The sequence below is a fragment of the Embiotoca jacksoni genome, unplaced genomic scaffold (assembly GCF_022577435.1).
Source record: "Embiotoca jacksoni isolate LCO1_2020_lvr unplaced genomic scaffold, fEmbJac1.0.p SCAF_12, whole genome shotgun sequence".
Classification (NCBI taxonomy): domain Eukaryota; kingdom Metazoa; phylum Chordata; class Actinopteri; family Embiotocidae; genus Embiotoca; species Embiotoca jacksoni.
In genome coordinates, this window is record NW_027185252.1 from 16,311,130 (window position 1) to 16,323,747 (window position 12,618).

A 12,618-nucleotide genomic window follows, 5' to 3' on the forward strand; every position below is an offset into this window, starting at 1 on the left:
ATCTACACTTTGTAATGAGTACTATTGGGGGATGGGGGAGTGGTGAGACTGGAAAGCAAGTCAGTTTAGGTAGAAAAACTGCAACTTGACAAAATCTGATCAATTATTAATTCACATGCACTAACAACTGCACCCTTAAAATTAAAACACGGGTGATGATTTCTCTCAAAACTCAGTGATACAAGCACAGAATATATGCAACACAAAAAACACCAATCTTTTTCATTTATAATGCAGTGAATTCAAAACAAAAATCATTCAAACAAACACAAGAGAGCAGAGGGGTGTACTACGAAGCAAGTTCAACATACCCAGGCTTTCTTTGCCTGAGCTGGCTCAACAAAGCGGAAACTCTCAGTCAGAGAGAATCAGTACTACGACGCTGGTGATCAGCTTTCTCTGGTAACTTGGTTTCTGCTTTCAGCTCTGAGCGAGTTCACATACATGAGGAGGTGTTTGTAGTATCTGACCAATCACAAACATGGACAAGTGTACTGACAGCAGGGCAACATATTTTAAAAACGAGGAGCAAACTATAATTTAAAAAACTATAATGAAGTTACACATAATCCACACTGAAAGCAGCACATCTGCAGTTGCTAAATGATGGAAGGATGCAAAAAAAAATTTTTTTTTTTTTTTTAAAATCGCCGACTGTGTGAAAGTGTAGCCAAAGTTGAGAGACTTATAATATCACCTTACCATAAAGTGCACAGGAAGTTCGGACTATTTACATGTACATATTTTATTAAATTAATGTATTATTACAAGCATTCTCATGACGTGTATGACGAAGCATAATAGTCTTATCAATTCACTATGCATGCAGCCCCGGAAGTGTCAAACGGACAGAGGAGCAAATAAAAAATACATATAAAATCACAATTCAAAGCGGTAGGTACGTTTACTGTATCTTATAAGTACAAGTGCAATGCTTTAGCGCATCAATCAGTCATTCCCCCCTCCAATTGACAGTTGATTGGTCAGTAGGCGGTACTTTCTTACATTTTGAGCCGATATCTCCAACATAACCTGCTCCGGACCAGGTTAAGTTTGCAGCATAAATCACCATGGTGATCTAGCCAGTTTAACAGAGTCAGCTTCGTGACACGAATAACACTGAATAACCCTGGCTTTATTCTCAACACACCTCGCTAACCCATTTATCTCGCTTTGTAGAACACCCCTCAGCTGTCTTAATTTGTTTTTCTCTAATTTTTATGGATCTCATGGATCAGTTCACCCACAGGACAAACTATGTCTATTTAAGAAGAAATGGTGAAAACGACACAACTGGGTGGCCCGATGCCTGGGGAGGGATAAATAGATGGGGTTGGATAGATGACAGTAGGGACAGCGAGACATAATGAGCTGATCAAAGATTGTGGAGAATGAAAATGCCAAAGTAATTTAGAGCAGCGATAAACTAAGCTGTGAGGGAATCCCTGGTCTTGGTGTGACAGTCTGCTGCCTCTGCTCTCTCTGGGATCGTGGTTATTCCTGCCACAGCACCTGCCTCAGTCTCCCTTTCCTGTCTCCCCTTCTGCTAATCTGTTCTTAACATGAACTTCGCTTTTCTGTTTGTTTCCATCTTCCATGAATGTAATCTTTTTTATTTCACAGACCTTCCACGTTCTGATTTTACTAAACAACGTTTGTATGAAACACACAAATCTGGTTAAATACCTCATACTCAGGCATTGTTTCCTTTGTATTTTCAGATGTTCTTGTTGAATTATCCGTCTTTTGTTTGGTTTAATTGGAAACCTCCATTTTAGAAAAGCTACTCCTTTCAGAACTAATTAATCAGGTTTGATTTTAGGCTATAAAATCACGTACAACAATTGTTATTCTCCCATGTGCAGTTTTCCGACAGAAGATTGATAAGCGAGCGTTCCTCACGGTCACTTTTTCAGTCATTGTTTTCCCTGTGTTTCAGGTCGGGTTGGTTCAAACAGCATCCGGTCCAGACGTGTTTCCGCGCCTGTGCAGCCAGAGTAACTTGTCAAGGACGCAATATCAATTTTTCTCTTCACCTCCAAGATGATGAGGGTTACTGAGAGAATGCAGTGCACTTTAATAATCATATATAATGCGAGCAGTGAAACGTAAACAGAGGGCAGAGGATTTAAAGAACAGATCTGTCACATTGTTGAAAACTAAATTCTGAACACAAAAGAACAGAAAGGCACCACAACAAATTGAGAAGTGGTAAATAGAGAAATAGAACAACATGGGCATCTGTTTGGATTACTCTTTCTTGGTTAATCAATGACTACTATTCCAATATTTCGGGGTCTAAATGCTAAGTTTTGGACTTTTCTGGATGGCAGCATTTACTTCTTTGTCAAACTGTGCAGGTTTGTTTGCTTGGAGATTTTTGCCTGTGGGAAAAGGTGTTTGGACTAAGCCAGAAAGACACCTGAAGGCTGCAGAGCTACGGGTCTATTTTGGGTATCAGCAGTATTAGCAACCCTTGCAGACTACAGGGATTAACAATAAACACCATTTAATGGAGTTTTGGCACTCACACCTGCGGCCTCTGAGTGAAAATCTATGTACTTAGACTTTATATTAAAATCATTGGACTGGTTTTAAAACTTCTGTAAGGAGTTTTGGGTAAGAGTTTAGTGTTAGTTGAGAGCACCAAACATGTCCTCTTAAAGTTATAATCCTTCATATTTGCATGACATCAAACCCTATTTATGATTCCGATTTCCTGGCTAGTCAGCACAAGATTTACATGTACAGGAAAACTATTTCAAACCATTGATAGCAGCCTCACTGTCTCCCGCTTGTTCTCTTTACAACCTGTCAGAGTTGAAATATAAATAGAGGATGCTCCTTCACATTAAAAACATTCAACTGGCAAAATACTGGGGGCTTTGATTTTAAAGAAGTGACAGAAACTGCTTTAAAGTGATCTGGCTGCAATCAAACAAACAAACAAAAATGATAGAATGTCTGCATTTTTTTGTCTGTTTAATTTTAAATTCAACAAGGGGCAGCGGCCATGTGAGCGGTTGGATGAAGAGCTGCAGGCGACCGATTGCACAGCTCATCCTAAAAATGGGGACCGTCTCCACTGTGACCTGTTGTGTGGATAACTACATGTCCAGCATGAAATTAGATGGTGGTTGGGATGATTTTTGGTAACTTCTTTATTACAACAATGAGAGCTTGCTGTGAACCCGGTGTGGTGTTGTATCTGCGGTGTGGTGAACTGTTGAAATATCTGACGCTGTCTGTCTCTGGTCCTCTGTGTATGTCTGCGATTCAAAGTGAGAGCGTGCTACAGGCGGTCCTGTTTAGAGCTAAATTTCTTTACACAGTAAACCTCTGTATAACATTACTGACAGTGTTCATATGTTTAGTTTGCTGTTTGTTGATACGCGGTTCAGAGCAGTTAGTCTGTATGTAACTCGTTTCATTTATTTGTCATTGATCCATCCACCAAACTGAGGTAACTTCATGGAGTAGACAAACGAGGCGTAGTGACCTTGTTTGGACAATTAAAAATGGATCTTTAGTACAGTTAAAGACATTGTACTGAAAAACATTCTGAATGCAGTCGATATATCTTTTTTCAATGGCTGTTTTCTTGCTACAATGGTCTTCATAAAAAGGGACTTAACAAGCGACAGGCTGTAAACGACAGACTTAACTGATTAGTGTTTATTGTCTGTGCACCAGAGGGTGCATACAATCACACTTTACAATCATTAATTATAGAAAAACCAACTAGCAGCAGAGCAAAAATATGTAAATTATAACAAACCGCAGAAACATTGAATTCTGTCCAATCAGATTCTGTGACCTGCCCTCATTTTCTCACCCTCACGCCTAAACTGACCAAACTTAATCAACACTGTTTGATAGAATCTGATGGGTCGCAGATTTCACTGTGGGCAGACTACCTGGACCCTACGCTGACTCACTACCGCCCCCTAAAGTACAAAGTGGTGTTAAAAAAATGTGATTTCATTCTTACAAATTACACCTTTAAACTAGACTTCCTGTAACCATGGTAATCATAGGTGTTGCCAAATCAAGCAGGATGCAATATATCAGGATTTATATTTAGTTTAAACTGTTTTTCATCATTAATCCAGAAACACCCACAACACTCTCTGTACAATAACTCACCTCTGGCAAAATCCATCACACAACAATAACACTGTTGACTGTGTTTCTTGGTTGTTTGTATATAATATATATCTATATATATAGATATATACTGTACTGTATATACTGTGCATTTTATATTTATATTTAATATGTTTTACTGCTATTTTACTGCTATTTTATTGCTTTTCTATTATTCTATTATTATCTTATTGCTTCTGTATGCTGCTGTGGCAAAAAAATTTCCCCTCGAGGATTAATAAAGTAACTACCTAACCTAACCTAACTCTCCTAGATTAGAGGTACTTTTTGTTCTCCTCAACTCCACAGACAATGTCTCCTGATGACTTTGTAAACAATCCTCTAAAACGAGCTCCCATCCTTAAAATATAAGCTAAGCAATCCTCTTATTTTTAAATGGTCTGAGGCCCGACATTTTACTCTTCCCCAACATCTCACCAGGCGTTCTGAGATTTGCCAAGACTCTGGGCTGAATCCCAGAGCTGCTCCTGAGCCTCCCTCAGAGAGGAGAGGTTCATATGTAGTAGGCCAAACACTGTTTCAGGGGAGGAATTGGGCTGTTTCAGGGCATGTGCTAATAACCCCATGACACCAATTTGAAAAACGATCCTTTCAATGATGCCAGTGTCAGATGATATTTGAACTTTTCACACATTTGACATCCTGGCATGCGTCAATGCCGGCATGAAATTAACAAAAGTCCTGATTTATCTCCATAATTCTCTCCAATAAAAGAGTCAATTTTCCTCTGGCCCAAATTGTGACTCTTGGCACAAACAAATCAATTTTATTTCGTTGTGTACGTCAGCCCGTAAAACAGCCGGCCTCTTCTCCGGCCAATCGTTCCATCAAGAAGCTTTTAGATTGCTCTGATAAGAGTTCTCAGAGTTGTTTTGGTGCCTCGGGTCTTAATCTATAAAATCTCAAAACAATCTAGATCTCCCTAACAGCATGTCCTCCGTTTTATCTTTGTCCGCTGTCTCTTTCTTTTTGTCTGTGTCCTTCTTGCTTTGTTGCCTGAATGCAACCGGTATTCAGATGTGTTTATGGGAACTATCTGCTTATTCATGTGTCCAACTAGAGCTGTGGAACTTGGGAGCTTGTATTGATTGATTGAGGACATGAGCTCAGTCACACAACCACTCAAGGAAGAAATTACTTCTTGCTACTTGTCTCAGCTCTTACTTGTTGTGCTCCGGATTACAAGGCAAGTGAAATAGCACAAATCTCATTATCCTCTCCTTCCATGTTGAACAGCTAACCACAGGGGGAAAAAAAAATACTTTATCTTTGTCTGATTCTGTTTTCAGCTTTTCACTTTGTTAAATGTCAAAGATTCTTTTCCATTCAGATTGAACCTTTTGCTTTGCACTCGAGAGACGTGTGACTCCCGGGGTTCAGCGCTATGATGACTGCATGGCATCAGCGGTTTCATAGCACAGGGTCAACCGCACGTCAGACACTCGGCCTGTCGCTAAGGTCAGTGGACCTCCTGAGGCATGGAGCAGACAAGCAGCTTGGCATGCAAGGGCAAATAAAAAGTAACATTGCCTTACAGGCAAGTCATCCTCTCTAAATCTTTAAGAGAATAAAGCAGGCAATTTCATGGCTCTTTAAATCCCCCTGTTTAACCAGTGAAGCACTATATTAGTCGGCTCTATTAAATCAGAATCAAACAAACAGAATTATCAAACTTGCATGTGTGATGTCTCTCTGATGCATTCCTATCTGCTTATGAGCCCAAATTCAAGCATTAGTTAATTCATTCGCAACATCCCTCGGTACATGTTCAAAATTATGAAGGAATATGAAACGCAAATGAGAATATCTGTTCTTATTCTCTTCCCAAATCTAATACTGAGCTGCAGAGACAGAAAACAGAGAAATTAAATTCTAACGGGAGAAACCAGATTTGAAGTAAGCAATGAAGCAAGGAGATACATCTCACTACTAAACATATACAGATGAGGCTTCCATTTTCTTCCCAGGATAAAACTACCGTGCATCACACCGACATGAACCTGCACAAAAAAGTGTCTTTTACAACTGCAGTGAAGGAAAAAAAGAAAAAAGAAAACAGATTCTAGTTGACTCCAATTAGCCTGCCTTCACCTCAGCCCTTGAGGTGAGACAAAAACAGGGAACTGCTGCACTTGGAGGATCAGAGGGTTTCTCCCTCTGATCCGCGGGGAAGAGAGCTCTTTCATTACAACAATTACTGCCAGTACCAAAGATATGGACTCTACTTGCTAAAAGCTCTCAGTCAAAAGTGTGGAGCCCAATAATGTCGTATTATCCTTTTAACTTACAATAAATTAATATAGAATTAGGCTTGCATGTCGACTTGTTACACCAATTTGTCACAATCTACTCATAGATAGAGATATGAACTCCAGCCAAAGGGTCACAACTGTCCCAAAGCTGCAAATATGAAGATGTTGCTTTAAGCATAAAGACAATTGCACTTAATTGTGTCTGTTTGTGTTTGGTCACACAGAAGAATAAACTTGATGCTGTGTGATCAAATCTAATTTAACGCCAGTTTACTGCTTGCTTCATGCACAAAGCAGATCCAGTTTACAGATGGACCCTCATAACAAACACAGTTTATTAGCCTCGGTTTGCTTTTCTGTGTTGAGGCAACACAGGGAGTAAAACTCACTTCATTACAGTGATCAAGGACTTTGTGACTAGAGCTTCTGTGGCAGAATACGGCAGTTTGTTGATGATGATGACGATATTGTGTGAAATAGATTTTTATGTGGCCTCAAGCTCTGATTCACAACAACAAATCAACCAGAAATGTGACTCTCACAGACTCAAAGGGCTGAAACCACTAGATGCTCCTCGTCTCCGCTCTGACATGTCTCATTCTTCTCTTACATCCCTCCACTTGAGTTTTTTGCCCATGTCAAATGCTGAGAATGTGCAGCATTGGACTCTTCTCAGCTGCATAATCCATTTACTGTGACAGCACACACACAGTTTGACCACTTAGCCCAAGGACAGATATTAATGATAATGTACATGGGCAGTGCGGGCAGTATAGCTACACCGTCCAAATCAGAGGAGCTTAATTTTTTACTTTATTTTCCCAGAGATGGAATGAAAGCCGCAGTAAGGTGAGTCATTTTACATAAAAGCACTTGGGGCTTTTCTCCCCCCAGATCATATCAAGCAGAAAATCAATAAATGACACAATCTTGGTGCAAAGGGGGCTCAATACCTCGAGGCAAGACAAACAATAAACAGATTATTTTGTAAGTTTTGAAGGTTGGACCTGTGAGGCTTCTTACAAAATGTCATGCTGCAAAAAAGTATTCACACTGCATCATTGTGGGCTTCCATTATATTACTGTCTGTTTCTGGTGGAGTGAAGTGGTTAAAGAAGATGCCTCTGCCACATCTCCAACCATGTGTGATCAGCAGAAATAAAATGCCAGATTTCCTAAATATCACCACAGATTGGTGGCACTGGTTCATGATATAAAGTGGAATAATTCCACTTGTATTTTGCAACCTGTTACCACAGCGTCTGCCTGCTGCTGGTTCAACAGAGATCTGTCCATGGTGCTGAACTGCGGATCGACAGAGGGACCTCTTCGTCCAGGAGCATAACCGCGGCAAAACGAGCCCGAACAGAGCAGTCTGGGTCTAAATCATGGCAATACATATGTAGGCTATACGTCAGTCACGAAACTGGTTGTCATCACCAGGGCACACAGAGAAAACTCAGCTGGAAGAGGCTTTACTTACACGAAAACTCCGAACAGCAGAACTCGGATGCCAATCTCCAAAGCCAATTCTCGCATGTTTTTCCTGCGGTCTGGCGGCGACACATTCATGATTCTTGAGAAGAAGAAAAAAAAATCGTCAAGTAGAAATGGACAAAGGATGTCCCGGTCAGTTCTGAAGGTTGCTCACTTTTGTAATCCACCTGAACAAAGACCCGATCTCCCAGAAGCGGTGCTTTCTTAATCACGCACGCCGCGCGCCTCCATCGCAACTCGGTCACCTGAAGCAGACTTCCCTTCTCCTCTGCTCCGCCCGTCTCCGTCTGTTTCAACCACCGCGGGCGGTTTTCTTTAGTGCAACTCTGTCGCTGACAGCTACTCTTCCGTCGAGTCAAAGTCCCCTTCTTCTACTCCATCAATTAGACTACAGTTTTACGAGCAGGAGACATCGGCAAATATGGGAACACGTACAGGTGTGGGTGAGCACTGAGAGGGAAAGTGCGGGGAGACGGCAAAGTAAAGACAGAGACTCTAAACGTCACCAAGTGTGACGCTCTCTCTCTCTCTCTCTCTCTCTTGGCTTCACTTTGGAGAATCAGATAACTGGAAGTATCCGGGCAGCACTCAGGACCTCACAGGAGGAGGCTGGATGAATAACTTCAGCGCTCATGTCCAGTAATGCAACACTATGACCTCTTCTGAAGCCATTGCTTTTATAAGGAAACATCCCCTCATTAATAAAGAAACACTCACTGTAAATGTACATACAGGAGTGAAGCAGTTTGGGTATGTGTTCATGACCAGAACACCATCATAAGAGTCTGAGGTGGAACCAATCCATCAACTCCATGAGCTCAACAGTCAGCCTGACACATGCTATTACGTTACAGTGCCAAAAGAAGGCCAGTTCAGGGGAGCCCTCGTGCTCTCCTATGTGTCCAATCATACCACTATGAAGAATCTAGCACCTCGGGGTTCTCAAGCAGGTGGACAGTGATGAAGGGGAAAAGGCACCAGCATGTACCTGCGGGCCAGGAAGCCTGGGCAGCACTTCATAGACACACATGAATATTTGATTTCCTCTAAAACTGGCCTCTCTGCACGACCTGCCAGTCCAATACGGGCCTCTGAGTGGATATATGAAGGCACGTATGGGAGTGAGGGAGAGACCATTGTGGAAAAAAAGCCCCTGACCCAAAAACTTTTCCGCCTCCTTTCTAGGTCACGAGCTCAGCAAGCTGAAAGCTGAGGCGCAATTTAGAAACGGTGCATTCTCGCTGGTTAACAAGGCGTCCTGTTCGCTACGTGTGACTAGGATAAATGAGTGTATACATGCATCCACACGCACACAGACACACACACCAAGACACACACTTGAGATTTTGATCTATTCCCTTGTTTTATAACTGTAGAGTTCTAGTTGATGTGCCTGAAGTCTTTGCCAGCTCCCTAATAAGAACAAAACAAAACAAGAGGAGACGTATAATAGTGCAAGGCTGGGAGGTGAGAGCCAACTTCAAAGCTTCTTGGCAGCCATCAGACTTTTCAGCTTTTAGGGAGCGTGGCATGTTTGTTACAGGCAATCAACATGGTTTTATCTCGCTGCATCACGGTACTCAGTATTTCGCTGAATCACTCGGGTCACAGAGGCTGTTCAGACTTTCCGAGCATCGGTACAGGATGATATAAAGACTTAATTATAGGACAGGAAGAATTTTTTTTTTTTACTTTGCTCTTTCTGGTTAATTGCATGCCGACTTGTTATTTGTTGTCGAAAAAGCAAACACGCAATGAAACAGAAATTTCCTTTTCATCTTCCTTTTTGCGATCAACATTAGATTGTTTCCTTGACCTATCTCTGAGTTCTGTTTTTCCTTCTCTGCACACCGTGAGTCACATTCCCTGAGGTCCTTGTTACCCTGCAAGGTTAGACAAACTCTGAAATAGAATAATAATTCAATAAATCAAAGTTGAATGCATCATTACATGGGGATCCTAATCACTTCTGTGGGTACAGGTGCATTCTATATCAGTGTTGAGGAGTGACTCATCGTACGACGTGGGGATCGGTTCATCTCTCCAAGAGTTCTTAGTTTCATTGGACATCACTTCTCATTACACTTTGGGCTAGGTTTTATTTGAAAACATCCCTCATTCATAGCCAGAGTTGTGCCACTGTGTGGGCAGTACTTTAACATGCTCATCCACCTGGAGGTGTAAAGTTTGATGCTGTTGTGTAAACCAACTTCGTGACAGCAAATTCCTTCGCTGAACACTGCATCCGTGGCTAAATAAGGTGTGCATCTGTGATATGTTAGATGATGAAATTAAGCTGAAGTACATTTTGAACCCAGTGAAGGGTAACATTAGGGAAAAGCCACCCGGTTTTATGGTTTATTCTTAGAGTTCTATAATTAGATCCTAAAAATCTAAGTTCTGGAGCCAGAGCGGCCAACTGTGTCAGGCGATTCAGACATGTATCATGACTTCGAATGGTTGTCATTCTATATCAATTACAAATAGGTACTCTCAAATAAAGGAATTATTCATACAGCAATTTTGGTTCATGTTGTTGTCAACTAACCCTCATGAATTCAATGTTTTGGAAACATGAAATTAGACCAAAAGTGGAATTACTCCAGGCTATTTAGTTCAAGAGTTATATTTGCACTCATATGTTCATTATATTAATAATATGGACATGTTTCCACATGCTAATTACATTTATTATGAGTTTTCATCTAGGTTTGGCCAACAATCTGCACCTCTAACATTATTTTTTCACAGTGAGGTTGTAACTTTTCCTGTAAAGCAGCCCCTGCAGCTGCAGATAACAGTAGGACACATTTAACTGCCGAAATACTTTTTAGCATTTAGGTAAAGTAATGTGCTATTGCAATGGAAGCACAAAAGTGGCAAAGAATCATGATGTCTTTAACACCGTTAGAGTGTACTGAATTTAGATATATCCTTTTTGTATGCAAGATTAGAACTGTTATTTCTTATGTCAAAGGTTACATAGGCTGTGATCCAACTGGTGTACGTATGCATTAACAATCACTATTTGGAGTACATATGTGCGTTTACACCGACAAGAATGGAAACGTGCAGTGCATGACAAGTAACCAGGTGTTTCGCTTAAAACGATCCAAAAATGCTGGACACCTTTCACACTGAAGTCGCCATTTTGTCTGTATACGTAGCGGAAAGGAAGGGACCACTAACATACAGTATTTTTCAACTGCAGTGTCCAAAGCAGCTGCAGCTGTTGCAAAACAACACACAAAAGTGTTTATTTTTCACTAAGTATCACCATACTGCTCTTGGATAAAATCCATCAGCATGTTTATTGTGTACTTTAAACAGGGGTCACAAAACATATTGATTTCTGGGTAAAATAATTAAAGCTGCAGATATGCTGGCAGGGGATGCATTGAAATGTTACAATTATTTTCGGTAAGAGCAGAATGGCAGTGTGCAATTTGATATGACATGATCTTGTCAAAATTCAAGTACAACACAAGTAAGTTATTTAGTAAGTGTACTAATGTGTAAAGCACTACATGTGAGTTTTTAGATGAAAGTACAACTGAAAACTGGAATGAGGGGCACAAGTATGGCTTTAAAAATGTAGATTGAATTGTACTACAACTTCAGAGATTTTAGGGTCCACTTTGCTCTTTTTGTTGTGTTTCACAACCAGATCACAGATTAATCTGAGCGGTCTCGAAATGATTATTGAGGAAAGAAAAAACTCAAATCTGCACTACAAACTAATTTTTCTCTCACCTCTCTTTTATCTTGCTGTTGCTTGTGAATTACTGAACATTTTTACATCTTCAGACACCTAAAAACTAAAAAGAAACGGTAACTGAGGGCAGCTCTCTCCTCAGATGCACTGCTCATAACTCACTAACATGCACTTAGCGAGAGTTAAAAGAGACGTTGCTTTAAAAATTAAAGGATCTCAATAACCAAAAGGCTAGCAATCACAGCAACTGAACCGCTGAAGTTGTTTTGATGTTGTATTGCAGAAAACTGCACCATTCTATTTATTTTGCCACCAGGGTCTGTTTTAATCACTGACCACAAGTGGAATTGTTTTAACCAGCCAAGGCAAACAGTAGGCAGAAATCAATAGACTATTTAGTGGAAATGTACTGCTTCAGTGCCACTTGAGTCCAACTTTACTTATAGTGATGTGACGTTAATGGCTTGGTTAGAGAAAAATTATCATGAGGCAAGTTATAGCTTTACATTCTGGTTGACACAATGTTAATAGGCTGCATATGGTGCAATTTATTGCAGAGACATTGGATCAATAACTGAGTGTTTTTATTTGTAAAACACAGTGTAGTGTGGCAGGAAGCCATGTGACAATTCTAAAAAAGCAGTGACCTGTAATAAGACAACGTGGTTTCATTAAAGATGAAAGGCAGCCAGAGATGATCAGACCATGTTGGGATTAAAAATGTCAGCTCTCCAAATTCAAAATTGGAATTCAAACAAACATTTCCTAAATTGTGATGCCTTGCTGAAATGTCTTTGAGTCCAAGTTTATTGATTAGCAGCAGTAAAAAACAAAAAGAAAATCTGTAGAAGGTCTTGACATGTGATTGGTTTTTGCTGAACATTATTTTCAGAGAATATATGAACACATCATGGAGGTTTTTTTGATAGTGGTGCCAAAAACATTTGGATGAATCCAAAAGGTCGGTTCATACAGTCACACAAAGGC

The 12,618-nt window shown here is 40.4% G+C and overlaps 1 protein-coding gene across 3 annotated transcripts in view; it reads right to left on the reverse strand.

The window, feature by feature from the left end:
• The window catches only part of plpp4 (phospholipid phosphatase 4), a 57,964-nt gene extending 49,604 nt beyond the window's left edge, over positions 1-8,360 (reverse strand). The window contains exons 1-2 of one of the 3 annotated variants that reach the window (XM_069145109.1): positions 8,084-8,360; positions 7,903-7,995 (exon numbers count right to left, since the gene is read on the reverse strand). In XM_069145109.1, the coding sequence (XP_069001210.1) occupies positions 7,903-7,991 (89 nt within the window). In that variant the 5' untranslated portion in view covers positions 7,992-7,995; positions 8,084-8,360. Of the gene's footprint in view, positions 1-7,902 lie in introns of all 3 variants that reach the window. The other 2 variants (XM_069145108.1, XM_069145107.1) reach the window with 2 other exon arrangements.
• Between the last annotated feature and the right edge of the window lie 4,258 nt (positions 8,361-12,618).